This window comes from Amblyomma mixtum, chromosome 6 (genome assembly GCF_055824585.1).
Source record: "Amblyomma mixtum isolate Tamu chromosome 6, ASM5582458v1, whole genome shotgun sequence".
Classification (NCBI taxonomy): domain Eukaryota; kingdom Metazoa; phylum Arthropoda; class Arachnida; order Ixodida; family Ixodidae; genus Amblyomma; species Amblyomma mixtum.
In genome coordinates, this window is record NC_143017.1 from 14746125 (window position 1) to 14766022 (window position 19898).

Sequence of the window (19898 nt, forward strand, 5' to 3'; positions counted from 1 at the left end):
ATGGCTTTTAGTGTTGCCATGCGCTCTTGGTTGTCGATGGAGTACATACATTGCATGTTGTTTCTAACAAACTTTCAGTTGATAGTCAGCGCCGGTCCTGTTGTCTTCTTCTTTCTTTGTCCCTCGTCTCAGCGCTGTTTTTTCCCCAGCAGTATGCACCAACTAGCTCAACTCTCCGTTTTACTGAATGTCTCTGGGCCCACCATGAATGCTCTTTACTACTGCTATAGCACTGACTGTTAATTTTTCTGGGTCAGATATCATGTATGTACTGCTGCACTACCTGCTCTGTTCTTTTGTCACCGTAGGGGACAGGGCCAGACAAGTTGTCTAGATCAGCTTTTTCCCAAGAGTCCCCTGCCTGTGTACATATTCTTCTGTATATGACAGCCTGAATAAAAAACATTCATTCATTCAAGTTGTCCAGCATCACTGCAGTTGGATAGAGCGCAACATCTACGTAGATGGTGTTCGAAGTGTGTCTGGTGGTCCGGCAGCGGTGGTCCACTCTGGCTGTTCTGCGGCCATCGTTTCTGCATGTTCTTGGGGAGTTGTGCACGTGAGCTCTGAGGGTAGGGCCCATGACCTTGTCGGTATGCATGGATTTGAAGGTCAGCTCGGGTGCCTAATCTCCGGCTTTGGTGGTCAGGAGGTGTTCCATCTGGCAGAGGAGGACCACTTCTCAGATGTCTTCCAAGGTGTTAATAGTCCAAGGCTGTCCAGGCAGTTGTTGGCTGCGTATGCAGGTAGTCTGAGGGTAATCTCAGCCGATGTCTGCCTCTAGGAGGGTCAGGTAAGGGAGCCAGTAAGAAAGATGGCTGAGGACAAGCGCCTGTATCAGTCTCATGGTGTCTTCTTCCCGCATACCCTTTTTATTGCATGCGGTGGATCATGCGGGAGATCTGCTGTGTCATGGTCTCGAAGAGTTGCAGTGTATGTGTTGCCTTTCTGCCGAATTGCAGCCGGAGGCCCAGGATCCGAATGAGGGGCACCTTGTTGATCGGAGCCCCTCCGAGGAGGATACTGAGGTCTCCGGGAGACTTGTACCCGTATCCTTGAATGCGGATGACTTCTGATTTGTCGGGTGTGCAACGAAGCCCTCAGCAGGTCACTTGGTCTTCAACACAGTTGGCTACTGTTTGGAAGGTTGCTTCTTTCTGGGATAGGGAGCCATGCGTAGTCCATCGCGATGTCGTCGGCACAGTGACGATGTTGGGAACATGTTACACTGCTCTCGTCATACCGATCATCGGTATGTTGATGGGCAATGGCGAAATAATGGAACCCTGCGGGGTGCCCTTGCTGGGCATATTCTGTATGCCGGATCGTGTGTCACCCATGCCTATTGTAGCCGTACTCAGAAAACACTTGACATCAAATTTTTGGCACCGCAACCAAGGCCACTGAGTTCATGTCAGACGGCATCGTGAGAGGCATTATCAGATGCTCCCTTCAGGTTGACCGCCATGATGATATGCTCACTGCTGCTCTGAATGTTGGTGCGGACTTGTTTGAAAAGCAGGAAAGCGTCTTGAGCTATGAGGCCCTTCCGGAAACCAAGCATGGTGGTTGTCCCCAACGCGATTCTGGAACCGGGTCTGGATTACTCGCTCGTTCGGTTTGCCTAGGCACGACGTGAGAGAAATGGGACGCAGAGCTTCCAGGCTTACATTTCTTATCAGGCTTTGGAATAGTCATGACTTCCACCATGTCTGAACGTTTGCATTCTCTTACAAGGCATCACTGACGTATGTGGTAAGGGTCCTGATCTGCGATTTGCTCAGGTAGCAGACCATGGCGTTGTTTATCTTGTCAGCCACTGCTGCCATGTTGTGCATTTCCGAGCGGAGCTGCGGAGGATGGCCTCTCTGCGGGATGTTCCTTAGTGTGCCACGCAGGGACTCGCAGAACTCCTGCCAATCTGATGAGAAAGCTGGTTGGCGTAATCTTGGGCTTTCTCCGTGAGCTGTGTTATGAGGATCTTAAGAGGGCGGTTGAAGTGCTGGCGCTTTCACCTTTGGACAAGGTCGTGCCAGGTCTGCCAGGCATTGGACTTCTGTTGTGGCCATCCTGCAGGCCAACCAAATATGTTCGCTCCTTTTCCTGATGGACCGAATGGGACGATCAGATAGGGGCTGTTGTTGGTACTTGGTCCAGTCCATTACTCTGGCTGCACTAACGGTGCGGTGAACGCTTGTGGATGTGATGGTTGTGTTGTGTTGGGTTTAATGGCGCATAAGCGACTTGTGGATGTGATGGATATACTTAGGATGTAATGGTCGCTTGCTGAGGGTTCCCCCTAAGTTGGTACATGTTGCTTAAGCAATGTTCATTATGGTAAGGTATGGGCAGGAGTCTGGTTTGATTTGTGGGGGTTTAATGCCCCAAAGCAACTCAGGCTATGAGGGACGCTGCAGTGGAAGGCTCCTGAAATTTGGCCACTGGGGTTGTTTAACGTGCACTGACATTGCGCAGTACACGGGCCTCTAGGATTTCACCTCCATCGAAATTAGACCCCCACGGCCGGGATCGAACCCGCGCCTTTCGGATCAGCAGCTGAGCGCCATAACCGCTGAGCCAACGCAGTGGTGGCAGGAGTCTTTAGTAATGCTGTTGCCCTCCTGCGCTGCATAGTGCAGGCCCATGCCCACGATGTCTGTTCTGCGATGGGCCTTAGCTCGAGGGTTCTCCGGGCCTGTATGGCGCTTTCGATTAGGGGTTTTGAAGGTTGTGATGATGGCGCGTTGTGAATTAGATCTGTAGCCACACTTGCAGTGGGCTGTGTTGAAATTGCCTACTATGACTACCTGGTTGGTGATAGCTAGCTTGTCGGCTTTATTTATGATGGTTGTGAAGTCAGCTGTGGCCGGGCAGGGGAGGAGGGGGGTGGGGTGGTAGGCACTCAAGATGAAGGTGCTCTTCCTTCCACGCTTGTATGGGATGACTTGCATGGGTGTGGTCCCGGCAGGATGGGGCTGGGGGTGTTTGGGAGGGGACTGTGGGTGGGGGGGAGCCATAACCGATGCAGGCTGAGGTGAAGCTTGGATGGCGCAACTCTGCGGCTGAATTCTGTGATTTGGGCTTGTGGTTGTGTTACCAAGTGTGCTAGTCCTTCACAGCCGGTGCATTTTGGGGGTGTGCATTCCGAGGAATGGGGGAGCCCTTTACTAGCTCTCACCTGTTTGTCAGATGGGTTCGGCTTCTTTGGGATGGCTAGTGTTCTCACAGGCGCACACCAACTTCAACTTCCTTTTTTGTCTTGTACGTCCTAACTGTGGCGTCATTCATGGAAAAAAGAAATCCGCAGAATTCATCTCAAGACTGCAGCTGTCAGGAGCAGCAGGGTGTCCTGGCATGGAGACCTGGCAGCAGACACTGACCTGAGGTGGCTGCCGCAGCTATGGCTGGAGGGTTTGCCTTCCGAGCTGAACCATACTGCTTGGATTAGTGGGGGGCAAGGGGGGCAGGCTGCCTTTCTGTGAATGGTGCTGCTGGTCATTGGGGAGCTCGGGAGGAGGGCACTTGGTCGGCTTGAGTTGCCTCGAGGCAATCTTTGGCGCCCGTGGTGTGTGCCCCAAGCACAGGGCACATATAGGCTGACACTGCTGGTCTTCAAGCAGCTGTTTGACGCGCCGTACTGTTTTCAGGCCACCCACCATGTCAGGGTGAGGGCGGACGTCAGAGTGGTGGCCTTGTTGCATGCAGGCAAACAAAACTGACAGGGCGGTCATTAGGGGAAGCATCGGATCACCGAGCCGTCGTAGTAGACAAACTTCGGTGTGGTCGGGCCTTCACAGGTCAGAAGCATCACGGATGTCTGCAGTAGTTGCCTGAAGATGATGATCGAGGGACGGCTTTGGGTGATTCAGGTGATTTTGCAGCACTGAGCCTCAACCAGCCGAGGCCCAATGCGCGACCTCTGCTATCAGCTGCAGAGACAAAGTGGCCACTGACGAGTGATGTGCATGCGGCCTAGTCAGGAGACTTTTCTGCCACATCCCCGGCAGCACTGACCCTCAGCCAGCCGAGCCCTAGTATGCGATCTCCACTATCAGCCACAGAGACGAAGTGGCCACGGACGAGTGCCATGCATAAGGCCTAGTCACGTGATATTAATGCCGTACCTGCGGCAACAACGACGCCCGACCAGCCAATCTCCGCTATCAGCCGCAAAGATGAAGCAGCCACGGACGAGTGATGCGACCTAGTCAGGTGATTTCGCTGCCAGATCCCCGGCAGCACTGAGCTCCAACCAGCCGGGCCCCAATATGCGATCTCCACCATCAGACGCAGAGACAAAGAAGCCATGGACGAGTGCGGTGCATGTGCCTTAGTCACCTGATATTAATGCCGTACCCCCGGCAACAATGACGCCACACCAGCCGAGCCCCGTGTGATCTATGCTATCAGCCGCAAAGACAAAGTGGCCACGGACGAGTGAGGTGCCTACAGCATAGTCAGGTGATACTAAGCCCACACTGCAGCCAGCATTGATGCTGAACCAACCACTTGTCCTGGCGTCCATGTTTCTACATCTCTGCCTGACCTCGGCTTTGAGCAGCACAGAGGTGGCTACGGATGTTACGGTGGACTGCAGCGCGCAGAAAGTGAGCTTCTTATAACAGCTTTTCGCTTTCAGAAAGGCCATTGGCGGCATCAGAATGTATCACTAGAAGATAGCCAATATCAAATGGTCGCCAAAGCAAAATTCAGTGGCACCCGTGGCGTGGGGATGACCAGCACACACGTATGCACTTTCAAGGAGCATTCCGCAGATCAGACGAGTTTTGTGCTCTTGTTAGAAGGCACCACACCTTGTAAAAGATGCAGAAGATGGCTAAGGAAGCAAGTTCAGGATTCAAACTTGCTACAGGTAAAAGTCAGGGCAATTGTGCTACTTAAGAAGGGTGACTTTTTGGTACCTTAACTTTTGAAAGCTAGATTAAATAATATAAATGAATACAGAAACGACCCCGGTGGCATCCCTCCCCCTTTCCACCTATCCATTCACCAAGGAAGACTGTGGAGCAAGATCTGACGCGGGTTCACCCAAAGCTCCACTGATTTGGTTTCAACTGGCTTAGACAATCGCTACAATTCACCAGCGAAACCTTTCTAGGTTAGACTTTTGGAGGTTGAAATAAACGCAGCACATTTCCCAATTTGAAAGGATGCACGGACTATTCAAATCCACCTGTGCAAGCAGAAACAACACTACTTGAGCCGTCTACCAGACAAGCCCTCGATGGCGTGAATTCACCTCGAAAAACCTACGACTCATAAGTTGAACAGGGCAGGACTTAATCCTGAGGGTACACTTAGAAGAAAGCAAAGAGCCGATTGCAGCAGCGAACGACCATGTGAGTAGGTGCAGTTTGAAGAACTCACTTGGGGTGTCACTGCATTTTTCTTCTAGAAATACTCTGTGCAACAAAAGCTCTGAGTAATACACCATGTAACCAAAGCAAGTAAAATGTAAGGTCATTCAACTTAGCTTGACTCTGCGTTTCTGTTTAGTGCATCTTTAGCATGAAGCCTTAAAAAAGTCGCAGCTGTGACTGCTTAAGCTGGGCGCCTGTTCTTGGACGGCGAAGATGACCGTGAAGAATCGGCTGTCCTCCAATTGAGCTGCGATGTAGAAACGGCGATTCGGCGAAGGCAAGTGCGCCTACTGAAATTGCAGCGTGGAAACCGAAATGACTGACTTCAGTAAGGTGGCCAGATGGGTAGGTTCACCGACCCGAGCAGGTCACTGCTTCCCCGCTGCACACTGCCAAAAATGCCACTGTGGTCAGAGCCTGTCTGCTGTGGCGCTTGTCGTCCGCTACGAGCAGACGATACACCCAGGTGCACTCACAGCAGCGACACCTGGCGCCTTTTTTTTTTTTTTAATCTCAAAGTCAGAGGAGTGAAACAAAGACTGCGGATAGCCCTGTGCAAGCACAACTGCTCTGCAGATCCCTGACCAAGAATCACGGCTTCTAAACAAATGAAAACCGGCAGAGAATTACCACTTGCTTCGCAACGAACTGTTAAAGGGACACTGAGGAGAAATTGAAGCAGGCTTGCATCGACAGAATACCAGCTCCTGATTACAAAAACGCCACTCATACTGACAACAAAGCTCTTGTAACGTAGAAAAGAGCAAGAACCAAAAATACAGGTATCGCCGCCACAGGCCAAACTCGCAAGTACAAGCGTGGTGACGTCATAGGACAAAACAGTGTTGCTAGAACCAATGGTTCTAGAAACACTAGAACACGAGAAGCCACGAATCACTGAGGCGCAGCCAATGCATGCGCAAATCTCCTTGACGTCGCCAGATGGCGCCATGTATCCGGCATCGGGACCAATCACGCCTGCTCACCGGCAGTAGGCAGGCTCCCGGTATTCCGCTAGCGGTAACAAGGTACATGGTATGCTAAAGGTGTCTATTTGCTAGAACTTCGTTGACGACTTCAAGAACGGGATCCATCGTAACGCTGGCAAAACGCCGGTGCAAACATAAACGAAGCGACGGTAGCGACGGCCGCAATAACCGATAGATATGCCTTCAACGTGCGGCCGGCGGTAGCTTTGTTTTCGGCTGCTGCCAGGCCGCACTGCTGGCCGTCAGAAATCACGGAGTCTGCGTTACGTCATGTGCACGTCATGTGTCACGTCACTTAGTCCTGTGTCGTCATAGGAGAATCCGAAGTCTGAATCAGAGCGGCGGGAAAAACTTTTTCAACTTCGAATCCAAATTTCTTAGAAATAAATGCATCTTTCGCTGCCGGCCGAGTGGCAACAAAGCCATGAAATGCCGAACTGTCGGATTCTGCTGTAAAAAAAAAATATGGATAGAGCTCTCCTCACTGTCCCTTTAAGTCAGGTATAACATGCTAGCCGCGAAGATCCAGAACTTCACTGTTTTCAGCGCCACGGGACACAGAACTGTTTTATTCCCGGAATACTGCATTTCACTGTGCTGATATTTTACAGCCGCACTGAGTGATGTGCGAGCGGCACTTCGAGAGCGTTTCACCGAATGTCACGCATGCAATGAACGGCAAGGTGGTTAAGAATCCGGAGCAGAACGGACCCTGCTCGCTCTGTACTGCCGCGCATGCCCTCCTACCTCTGGAAAAAAACTGCTGCGAGAATGAGAAAACTGAGGGTTTCCCGGGCAGTTAAACTCACTAAAATAATTTCAACGAAAACAGCGCGCGAAGGACTGGACCGAGAATAGGAGATACGCACACACACAGCGCTGACTATCAACTGATGGTTAATTGCACAGCTCACTATAAATACCAGAAGAATGAAACAGAAATAAATAAAATAAAAATATAAACAATGTCAAGGCGATGACGAGTTTGTTTGTCACTTTTTGTCGTCATGGGTTCAAAGATATCCGATTTCTTTTCTTGTCAGTGTCGATAGGGTGCTTACGCATGTCGTGCCTTTCACTTTTAGACTTCATAAAACTCCCGCCTGTGTTAATGATTATATCGCGTCAGAATGTGGCACCGTCCAAGGACGCCAGACAATTCTTTTGTCAGTCTAAAGCCTCCCAGATTTTTGGAGATCTTAAAGGTGCACTGAAGAGGAATCTGAACTTGTCTTTTTGCCGCGGGAACTCCATCTACACGCTCCGAGCATCCTTAGAAACTGCGATTTACTGCCCTCTGTGGCCGATTTCCCCAATTAAATGAATTAACGTCCGGCTCCCGCCTTTTTTTTTTTTAATTCTGCCTCGTACGGTGGGCGGAGTCGACCAACGCGTGGAGCGCCTTTCACCCAGTCCCGTGGCGGCTTGCCGCTCTGCCATCGGCGGAGTAATACGTACTAGTCCGTAGTAGCAAATAGTCCGCGCGTATTTTTATTTCTGCGGGCTTATTTTGCGGCTATATTATCTGCGAATGAAACTATTTATTCATGGAAACCTAAAAAACAAAATAAAGCGAAAGCAAAGCCTCCACGGGACTGGGTGAAAGGCGCTCCACACGTTGGTCGACTCCGCCCACCGTACGAGGCAGAATTAAAAAAAAAAAGGTGGGAGCCGGACGTTAATTCGATTTAATTGGGAAAATCGGCCACACAGGGCAATAAGTCACTGTTTCTAAGAATGCTAGGAACGTGTCGATGGAGTTCCCGCGGCAAAAAGACATGTTCAGAATCCTCTTCAGTGCACCTTTAAACATACATCCTAAACTGGGTCCTGGTTCGACATTTTGTAGGTCATAAGAAAGTCGCCGACAAAGCAAAAAGTGCTTATTACGTTGGTGCTGTGCAAAGCACCTTCCTGCCGATGATCGGAGCTTGCAAACAGATCGCTGAGTAGAGGTGCGACACAGAAGCAGATGCACACACACACACACCCTGCCATGAAAGAACAGCTCTTACTAAAGGTGCACTGAAGAGGAATCTGAACTCGTCTTTTTTGCCGCGGGAACTCGATCTACACAATCCCAGCATTCTTAGAGACTTCGATTTATTGCCCTGTGTGGCCGATTTCCCTAATTAAATCGGATTAACGTCCAGCTCCTGTCTTTTTTTTTTAATTCCCTGTATAGAGTGGGAGGAGTCAAACAATGCATGGAGTGCCTTTCAGGCAGTCGCATGGTGACTTTGCTTTCGATTTTATTTCGTTTCTTTTAGGTTTCCGTGAATAAATAGGTCTAGTCAGAGACTACACAGCTGCTAATTAGGCCTACGGAAATAAAAATACGCGTGGACTCTTAGCTTTCGCCAACCACTACGTATCACTCCGCTGATGGCACGACGGCAAGCTGCCACGGGACTGGTTGAAAGGGTGGTCGATTCCTCTCACTGTTTGCAGGGAATTAAAAAAAAAAGGCGGGAATCCAACGTTAATCCGATTTAAATTAGGGAAATCGGCTGCACAGGGCAATAATTCGAAGTTTCCAAGAACGCTCGTAACGTGTTGATCGAGTTCCAGCGTTAAAAATACGAGTTCAGATTCCTCTTCAATGCACCTTTAACTGCTGTGCACTAAACTTATCAGCGCTGTGTGTGTGTCTCTCTCTTCAGCGCTGTTATCGTTGAAATAATGTACCGACTGGCTCGGCAACTTTCGTGATGATCACTAGCATAAACATGCAAATTGGCTGGTTGCTCAAGCTGTGCCACATGTTGTGGCTGCTGATTCTTTTCGTTCTGCATATTCTGTTGCTACACGAGTTACTTTGCAGGGCCACTTGCTTAAAGCAATTATTTTACTGTTGAAGCCCAAGTTCAGGATATTTTTTTTTTTTTGTGCTGCAAGCAGATACTTTACTGCTGCAGTATTCTGAAGAATATACGAACCAGATCTGCTGTCCACCCTAATGAAGCAGACACTCGTCTCGATGTTCACCATGCTTATCCGATCGCTTCGTTTTCATGAGAGCCATCAAAAGAAAAACTTCATTTGTTGATGCCACTTTTCGCGTTCCCTGTTCGCGTTCCCTGTTCGTGTTCCATGTTCTTTAACGTGCTCTGACATCGCACAGTACATGGGCATCTAGAATTTCGCCTCCAACGAAATTCGACCGCCACGGCCGGGACCTAACCTGCATCTTTCGAGTCAGCAGCTGAGTGGCAAAACCACTGAGCCACTGCGGCGGTCTAAAAAGAACTGAAATACATCAGTTATGTCCACTTATACTGCTATGTTAAAAGCCATTTACAGGCCGCATTTACTAATAAACAGGGTGCAGGATAGCAGGGTCAGGTAGCACCAGTAGCAGCCACTTTTGGCATCATGAAGTGGAGAAGCAATCAATGAATTACAAATTGTGCCCTTGCAGTCACCACCGTAACCTAAGTGCTGGCAACCACTGTGATGAATTATTCGCTGCTCTTAGGCCTAGCACCACGACAAGTACTATACTCCGTTTCGTACATAGCAGTCAACGCAGCCAAGGCTGAGGCGCCTGTTCACTCTCCTCGTCCGCATTGTAATGTAGTGCGTCAAAAGTAAAAATAGTAATCAACTTAAAATTAAAGTCAATGTTGGTCGATGTTGTAGTACAATGATAAAAGTGTTTTATTCTTGCAAAAATATTGCCTTTTCTTTTATGTTCTTCAAAACAGAGTGCCTTAGTTTTTTGTTCTTTTTCCGGCCCCTCTGTATCAGGTTTTCGTAGCTAGGCCAGCCGGTCATGTTGTCTGCTTTCGTCAACCTCTTCGTGCGGCCTCTTCATGAACCATGGAACCTTGTCGACAGCTTCTCACAATAACAATGTCAACTGCAGCGGCAAGTGCGCTAATATACGACACCTTGTTGTTGCATTCGATGGCCTGCGCAGTGGAATCTCTGCTCAGGGCCCAAATGTACAGCTCTCAACAATCCCCAGCCCACACCCATAACACTCTGAATCCGACATCTAATACAAAACATTACTACGAATGCAAGAACCTCGAAGAATTTGCCTTGTGACAACAGCTCGAAGAGGCGACCTTCCAAATCAGACGCTGCTCACTTTAAAGCCTCTGAATACACCTATCAATGCCCGGTTGCCACTAGCCAAGGCTGCTCCAAATAATCGATGCCGCACTGAATTCTATCACCACACAATTAATGATTAATTGTATGCCGCATGCAAAAAAGTCACTAAATGCCCGAGAACAGCACTTCGCAATCACTCCGTCGCCAATACACTGCACTGCCTTTTCCCTTCGAAACAAGTAAACAGTGCTGCGTTTTTCACAGTAGGCATTAGTTTGACAGTTTCGACTTTCTACCTAATAATTCTTTTAAGAACAAAAAAAAAAAAAAACCAGCCACGCCTAGAGTCGAACCTCGGCCCTTTATAAAATGAACAGACAGGTGCGCGCTTCGTGCCACTCAGCTACAACGCGAGGCGGACGGATACATTTCGCTTGTTTTTTGCAGCGGACTATTTTCGTACCTTTGGCAGCGTTGACTGCTATGTATGAAATGGAGTATAGGGTGCCTCGATGCACGCGCCCCCTCCGCCGCTCCGTGGAGGGTGTGGACATCCTTTGAAGGGGTCAGTGCTGTCTCGGAGAGGGCGCGCGCCATATTTGTGCCCACTCCTTGTCGCGCCAGCGTCAGTTACACGTGCGGCGGCCTGTTTCCCGTCGATTGCAATTTTTCTTGGCCGCAAGACAGGGAAGACATGCCGGGGTGTTGCGTGCACAAATCACTCCCGAAATGGCTGGAGAATGTTTTCATTTCCGAGAGATCCCAAAAGAAGGCCCCTGTGGACTGTAAACGTGAAACGTGACAAGTGGCAGCCGGTCAACACTTCACGCCTATGCAGAGTAAGTACTATATTCCTTGCTTCGTTTCCTTGCTGCTTCCCTGCCCCATAGTTATGTGTACTGCTTTAAATTAATACCCAACGAGCGTGCTAAAAATGGCGTTAGAGTTTTTGTAGGCATTCATTTCTATTTAGCGAATGTTTATGCCAACATATACCGGGATATCATGCATTGTGTTTAAAATGCTTAGCCAACGTACACTTCAGGACGCACAGTTGCGGTCATGAATCGCACGTTTAGTGTGAAGAGACTAAGTTGCACGGAATAAGGGACCTTGATCTGAACAGAACACAATACATGCGTGCATTGCAGTGGTGCCCGGACCTTTATGCTCTAGCCCCCTGCCACTCGTAACCTGTTTGCCTAAAGCTGCAGATGTCTATGTTACTGATTACTGATGAAAGGTAACCCGTCAGGGATTGTTACACTGTAGCTTTTACCCCAGGTTCTGAAGAAAAGTAAAGGCACAAAGGCTGCACGACAAATTATTGAATTTTAAGATTTCATTTACTGTAAGCGCACATACTTCTCTACCTTACATTTCTTTACTTAAAACTGCCTTGCCGTTCACGCAACTGGGAAATTATAGTGTCATCTTTCGATGCTTTTGACTGAGTCCACTAAGCTCTAAATATTCATTTCCTGTTTACTGTGCAGCTTTGGTTCACCACCAAAAGGTGCCGAAGGAAAGAAGCACACCTGTTATACCGTCTGCCCACATCACAGGGGTGCCACAAGGAGAACCGGAAGTTTCTGCAGCATTTGAGGTGTCTTCAGCATCGCATCTATGTTCTGACCAAATATTTAGGGGAATCCCCCACGGTGGAGTAGATTTGTAATAAGGGAGTAATTACTCATTGACGTCCACCCGAGCGCAGCCATACGGCTACAAAGGAAAGCTATACAGCTTTCTCAGAAACTTCGCAGTTAAAGAAAAATTCGTCCTGGTCCGGGGTTCGAACCCAGGACCACCGCTTCACCGGAGCAGTCGCTCTACCAATTGAGCTAACCGGGACGGCAAGCTTATGGTAGGGCAAGAGCGAATTGATCAATAACTCGAAGTGGGAACAGTGTTGACCAAATATTTAGGGGAATCCCCCAAGGTGGAGTAGATTTGTAATAAGGGAGTAATTACTCATTGACGTCCACCCGAGCGCAGCCATACGGCTACAAAGGAAAGCTATACAGCTTTCTCAGAAACTTCGCAGTTAAAGAAAAATTCGTCCTGGTCCGGGGTTCGAACCCAGGACCACCGCTTCACCGGAGCAGTCGCTCTACCAATTGAGCTAACCGGGACGGCAAGCTTATGGTAGGGCAAGAGCGAATTGATCAATAACTCGAAGTGGGAACAGTGTTGACCAAATATTTAGGGGAATCCCCCACGGTGAAGTAGATTTGTAATAAGGGAGTAATTACTCATTGACTTCCACCCGAGCGCAGCCATACGGCTACAAAGGAAAGCTATACAGCTTTCTCAGAAACTTCGTAGTTAAAGAAAAATTCGTCCTGGTCCGGGGTTCGAACCCAGGACCACCGCTACACCGGAGCAGTCACTCTACCAATTGAGCTAACCGGGACGGCAAGCTTATGGTAGGGCGAGAGCGAATTGATCACTAACACGAAGTGGGAACAGTGTTGACCAAATGTTTAGGGGAATCCCCCACGGTGGAGTAGATTTGTAATAAGGGAGTAATTACTCATTGACGTCCACCCGAGCGCAGCCATACGGCTACAAAGGAAAGCTATACAGCTTTCACAGAAACTTCATAGTTAAAGAAAAATTCGTCCTGGTCCGGGGTTCGAACCCAGGACCACTGCTACACCGGAGCAGTCACTCTACCAATTGAGCTAACCGGGACGGCAAGCTTATGGTAGGGCGAGAGCGAATTGATCACTAACACGAAGTGGGAACAGTGTTGACCAAATGTTTAGGGGAATCCCCCAAGGTGGAGTAGATTTGTAATAAGGGAGTAATTACTCATTGACGTCCACCCGAGCGCAGCCATACGGCTACAAAGGAAAGCTATACAGCTTTCTGAGAAACTTCGTAGTTAAAGAAAAATTCGTCCTGGTCCGGGGTTCGAACCCAGGACCACCGCTACACCGGAGCAGTCACTCTACCAATTGAGCTAACCGGGACGGCAAGCTTATGGTAGGGCGAGAGCGAATTGATCACTAACACGAAGTGGGAACAGTGTTGACCAAATGTTTAGGGGAATCCCCCAAGGTGGAGTAGATTTGTAATAAGGGAGTAATTACTCATTGACGTCCACCCGAGCGCAGCCATACGGCTACAAAGGAAAGCTATACAGCTTTCACAGAAACTTCGTAGTTCGTAGATAAGTAGATAAGTTCGTAGTTCGTAGATACTTCGTAGATAAGGTTTTTTGCCAGTCCACTCTGGCAGTGCACAAGACAGCAGGAACTCCAATCCGGAGGCAGTCCGCAATGAGTCGCAAACACAACAAGGACAAGTATGCAATCCACATTGTTCCTCCAGCTCTTGTGCTGGGCTAAGAAAGCAACTAGACGATGCAAGACAAAGCTACATGGAGCATCAAGATGTTCACAAGAAGGCTAGCGTGACAATTCAGTCTCTACAAAAGAAGGTGCGAGAACTAGAAAGTAAAATAGAAACCTTTGAAAAGCGAATAAAATTTCTTAATGAACACCAAGTGCAGGCGCTTTCGAGAAGCAGCAATCAAGGTTTTACGTGGTCGCTGCAGACAATTAAACAGAGGCTGCAACTGGTTTGCTTGGAGAAAGTCGGGCTACAGAGCTCCAATACAGCCTGGGTATCCACTGCCGAGAGATAGAACATTGAATCGTCGCCTCCAGGGGTTGAAATTCTTGCTGGGAGTTTTGAACGATGTTGACGAACTCATCAGGATCAAAACGCAAGGCACGGAAGACATTCAAAGAGACTGTGTTTTGTTCCTTGACGAAATGGAGATAGCGCAAGTGTTTCAGTTTGACTGTGCTGAAGACACTGTGATCGGAGGTGTGACGCTTCCACCTAAGCCAGGTAATCCCGCTAGTCATGCACTGGTGTCCATGGTAGGAAGCCTCAACAGCCGATGGAAACAGGTGATCGCATACCATTTTACTGGGAGCCACGATGACGGCAGTACTCTCAAGGACTGCGTTCTCGAAATTGTCCGCCTCTGTGCAGATATTTCGCTCAGAGTCCGAGTAGTAACGTCGGATATGGGCGCATCAAACCGAGCGATGTGGCGCAATCTCGAGTTTTCCAGCCGTCGGAACTCCAAGACTAAGTGCTCTGCAACACATCCGTCATTCAGTGAAATGGAGTTAGTTTTCAATGCAGACACTGCCCATGCACTCAAGAATATCAAGGGTCAGCTTCTAAACTCTATCGTGTTCACATTAAAGGGACACTGAGGAGAAATTGAAGTTGGCTTGCATCGACAGAATACCAGCTCCTGATTACAAAAACACCATTCATACTGACAACAAAGCTCCTGTAACATAGAAAAGAGCAAGAACCAAAATACAGGTATCGCCGCCACAGGCCAAACTCGCAAGTACAAGCTTCATGGCGTCATAGGACAAAACAGTGTTGCTAGAACCAATAGTTCTAGCAACACTAGGACACGAGAAGCTACGAATCACTGAGGTGCAGCAAATGCATGCGCAAATCTCCTTGACGTCGCCAGATGGCAACACGTACCCGATAGCTACGCGCGCTCCTGCAGTGCCGGGACCAATCAGCGCTTGCTCTCAGCGGTATGGGGGCTCCCGGTATTCTGCTAACGGTAACAAGGTACACGGTATGCTAAAGGCGTCTATTTGCGAGAACTTCATTGACGACTTCGAGAACGGGATCCACTGTAACGCTGGCAAAACGCCGGTGCAAATGTAAACGAAGCGACGGCCGCAATAGCCGATAGATGCCTTCAACGTGCGGCCGGCGGTAGCTTTCTTTTCGGCTGCTGCTGGGCCGCACTGCTGGCCGCCGGAAATCACGGGAGTCTGCGTTACGTCATGTGAATGTCATGTTTCACGTCACTTAGTTCTGTGTCGTCATAGCAGAATCCCAAGTTTGAATCAGAGCGGCGGGAAAAACTATTTCAACTTCTAATCCAAATTTCTTAGAAATAAATGCATCTTTCGCTGCCGGCCAAGTGGCAACAAAGCCATGAAATGCCGAACTATCGGATTTTGCTATAAAAAAATAATAATAGAGCTCTCCTCAGTGTCCCTTTAAGCGATGCAACCGTCAGCGAGCACAACCTGCCTTCACAGGATGTGAAACTACACCACGTATGTGCTGTTCCAGAGTTCAACAAAGGGAGCTGAAGCTCGTGCCGAAGCTTTCTGAAGCACGTTTCCTCCGGACATTTCACAAAGATGAAGGTGGGACTCGCAGCTCAATTTTTCAGAGAGACCTCTGCTGCAATCCGGTATTTGATGAAAGAAAAAATACCGGAGCAAGAAGCCGAAATGGCAGCATGGTTTTTAGAACTTGTATCGAGGTTGTATACTCTGACGTCATTGCGTCACCCCGCTGTTTCTCTTAGTCTTCAAGACATGGAGAAGCATTATGACGCCGTCTGTACTCTCAAGCTGGCCATCAATACTTTTCAAGGCATGAACATGGCCAGCACCTCGCAGTGGAAGCCATCACAGGCAGGCCTTCTAATCACCACTACTGCTGTACTTCAACTCCAGGACATTCTTTGGAGCTCTGAAGGTTACGCTTTCTTTCTCACTGGCAGAATACTACAAGATTGCCTCGAGAACCTCTTCTCTCTTGTTCGCCTGAAGAAGCCGGTTCCAGACGCTTTGCACACGAAATATGCTCTCAAACTTGTGTGCATTAGCCAATTTTCGCACACCAAAGACAACCAGCTATGCTGCCTATGATTCGGAGTATCTGGTCGATCTACTGACACATGGCAAGCGTAAGCTAGATGAGCCAGACTCATCTAAAATTGATGACTTCGAGATACTCTTCATTGAAGAGCTGACATCTACAGAATGTAGCACACCCTTTCATATTGCCGGATTCCTTGAGAAAGGCATTATCAAAGAGATAAGCAGTTGTGAGCAGTGCAAAGCTGCTCTGCTAGGTTCGACAGACAGTCAGCATTCTTACCTGACAAGACTCAAGGAATACATCCGGAACGGCGACAACCTACATTACCCCAGTGCTCAAATAACGAGTATGCTAAAGTCGTGCGAGGAACTATCCAAGGGGACCAGAGAATGGACCCAATGCATTCTTACTGTACAATCTCCTTCACAGGCTGTTGTGACGTATTAGAGCAAAATGGCAAAGTTCAATGTGAGGGCTTGCCAAGTACACATTGCAACTGTTCAGAAGCTTGTCATCTCCACCTATGCCCGAATGAGGTTACCCATTCACCTGTGTCAGCGTGAAAAAAAAGAGAAGTCAACGGCTGCGAAAGCAAAACATGTGCTCGAGTCAACTTACAGTGACACCACAATTTTGACCGAGTGCATAGAGCTTGTGTGTACTTTATAACTTTTTTCTATAGCAGTTTCATATATTTCGCATATTGTAATAAATTTATGAAGTGGTGTCACAAAGCTTTTTATCACTACACCATATTTTTTGTGAATTCTTTTAGTGATTTCTACATAAGTGGTTTGCTATAATGAAAAATAAGTGTTCAGTTAACATGTCGCAAACTTTTTGCCAAAGTAAGCTCAATAGGCTGGAATTGTTCGTTTGATTGGGAGTTTTTAACAGCTGTGCTACCAGCAAACTTTTTTTTGCAGGTTAAGAAAATGCTGTTCAACGCCGTTCCGCTGCAGTGGCTCAGTAGTTAAGGCGCTCGAGTACAAAACCGGAGTACCCAGGTTCGAACTCGACTGAAGCGGCGTTTCGATGGAGGCAAAACGCAAAATGCGGCTGTGCGCTGTACATTAACAACGAATGTTAAATATTCCCAGGTGGTCGAAATTATTCGCAGCCCTTCACTACAGCACTTCTCTCTTTCCCTACTCTACTGCTTGGCCCACAGTGCGGTTGAGGTGTGCTCCTAAAAGAGAGCGACGGTTACCGTGCCATTTGTTTCCTATAACCACAATTGTTACTTTTAAGGCCAAATAAAATGACAGGTTTCGCAAAAATATCGTAAAATACTGGATGTTGCAATACATTCCAAATGCCGCACTTTAGCATCGCTTGCGTGTGCGCTTCCGAAGAATAACTGCCTTCTAATAGGCAGCCACTGAGGTTCTTGACTTCGCCAAAAGTATGACATTTTATCATTTGAGTCATCCGCCTTCTATTAATAATGATTTGTGTCGCTCCATGAGCAAAACGGCTTACTTTCAGGGAAGTGCGTTCGGCCCCAGTGCGCGCTCCCGAAGCGCGATGAAAGGAGTGGGCACAAATATGTCGGACTCTGTAGCAGACAACATGGTTGTCCCCACCCTTCACGGAGCGACGGAGGGGGTGCCTAGGCACCTTAAAGGGAAACTGCATAGGTTTTAGAAATCAACGAGCTTAAGAGGGTCGAATGTGTGAAACTTGCAGGTAAAGCATGCGAAGTCTTTTTGGGCTAGCACTTGAAATAGTGAAGTAATTGCCGATTAAAATCTGGACGCCCTTCAAGCTTCTCCGCAGCGCACAGCACCAAGTGGGGGGCGCATGATGACATCATCGAAGGTATCAGTACACTTCCAACGCAAAAACACCTGCTTTGAAGGAAAAAAACCAACGCCACCGAAGGCGAACCCTGCCGAGACTTGTTTGGCAGCGTCGAACGAGTCAGGGCAGGGTGTGGCTGACTGACGACTGCGGTAATTTGAAATCATCCCTTCCGTGACGTCATGCTGAGTTTTCCCGCACTCCTCCGGTGCATTGCGGAGAAGCGCGAAATTCAATTGTCGATTACGTCACTGTTTTAAATGCTACTGCAAAAACACTTGGCATGCTTTACCTACAACCTATACAGATTTGAATCCTTAAATATCGCGAAATTCTCAATAAAGTGATGCAGCTGCCCTTTAACAAGCGCAGCTACACACCTCCACCATGCGTAACCGCAGTGCACGTGCACTCGTACGACTGCGTCAGCACGGCACATGGGGCTCTCCTACCACTGCCCCGCGCGTGTTAGCGGCCGTGACGTGCGGAGGAGGTGCTGCATTCGTGGAAAATAAATGTGCTGCGGCGGCAGGGGTGGGGAGCGAGGCTGACCTTCGGCCCCGGCGACCATCTTGCACTGGAGCTCGGTGTAGTTGGCCTTGAGCCGGGTCACTCGCGTGAACCAGATGCACAGGTTGCGTCGAGGCGCAGGGCCGCCCGGGTGCGCCGCCTCGAAAGAGTGGTTGACAGCGCAGCGAAGGCACTGCCACGGCTGGTAGCGCAGGAAAGAGAACTCGGCGTCGTTCAGCCAGATGCACTTCATGCGGGAGCTAGTGCCGCACGCCACGCACTGGGGATCTGCGCCGGCCCCCACGGTGCCCGTACAACACACCGCCCCTACTCGCGCCTCTACCATGCATGCCATGCCCACGATAGACTCCCAAACCTCGGCCAGGCGGCGCTTACTCTGCACGGTCGCAACTGATCGTTAGCTCGGAGCAGCTGCTACCTCATGCGTGGCACGTTGAACAAGTTGTGCACCAACAGGATAGATGAGCGGGCGAGTTGGTGATACATTATGCAAAAAAACAGCACGAACAAACGGGGACGAGACGTGGTCAGATATGTCGTCAGACGTGGCCAGAGATGTGGTCAGACATACATTGGGCAAACGGGACGTTGTATCAACACACGACTCGGAGAACATCTCAATTCATTAGAATCTAATCGCTCCACTAATCTAGTTGATCACTGCCGAGAGTGCCGATCATGTTTTCCGTCCTTACATTTTACTGACATTTTGTAAAAACACCCCGACCAGTTGACCAGGGAAATTATCGAGGCGTACAACATGGCAAAGAAAACAAGACTGTGCGTTAGCAAACCATCCCTGCTCCTGCGTGACTGTGAGGTTGCATATCTGGACATCACATAGTAACACATGCGTTCTGTTTTTGGTGTTTTTTTGTTTTCTGTTTCCTTTTATAAGCGTGTTTCCTGTGATTAAACTTTAGTTGAGAGTCAGCGCTTGTTCCTGTGTATTCTTCGTCTCGTCCCCGTTTGTTCGCGCTGTTTTTTTTTCATAAAGTTGTGCACATCGATCTTGCTTTCCGTGAAGCTAAATGTGGGCCACAAATCAGCGATCCTATCGTCTCCGACATCTCAGCCACCAAATGCGCTCTCGCGGCTACTGGTAAACTTTTTTTTTTTCTCTGCGCATTCTGCGCAAGGAACTGTTTCTTGCAGTCATCACCCATTCAGCTGGTGTTTCATTAACTGCCATAGATATATAATTGTTTACATTTACGAGCTGTTGCTTGGAAGCGTACAGACGCAGAGGGAACGCAACAGCACATCCCACATGCCGTGTCCGCGCGCTAGAGCTCAGCTGATACGACTACGTGTGAACGCTCCAGGAGTCCATCTAAATCTGTGTAACTGGCAGCACATGCAATTAGGGTACTTTGCATAGATGTTAAGCTTTTCACTGCTGATTTCATCGAAGGGACATGTTCATTCCTCAGGGCTCGCACCAAAAATGGGC

General features: G+C 48.8%; 1 protein-coding gene across 9 annotated transcripts in view; it reads right to left on the minus strand.

Moving 5' to 3' along the window:
• Amph (amphiphysin) overlaps positions 1 to 19898 on the minus strand; it is a 160084-nt gene that overhangs the window by 26712 nt on the left and 113474 nt on the right. For 5 of the 9 annotated variants that reach the window (XM_089547581.1, XM_089547579.1, XM_089547575.1 and 2 more), the window contains one exon: positions 18467 to 18712. The exons of the other annotated variants lie outside the window; for them this stretch is intronic. In XM_089547581.1, the coding sequence (XP_089403707.1) occupies positions 18467 to 18712 (246 nt within the window). The remainder of the gene's footprint in view (positions 1 to 18466; positions 18713 to 19898) is intronic. 9 annotated transcript variants of the gene reach the window in all.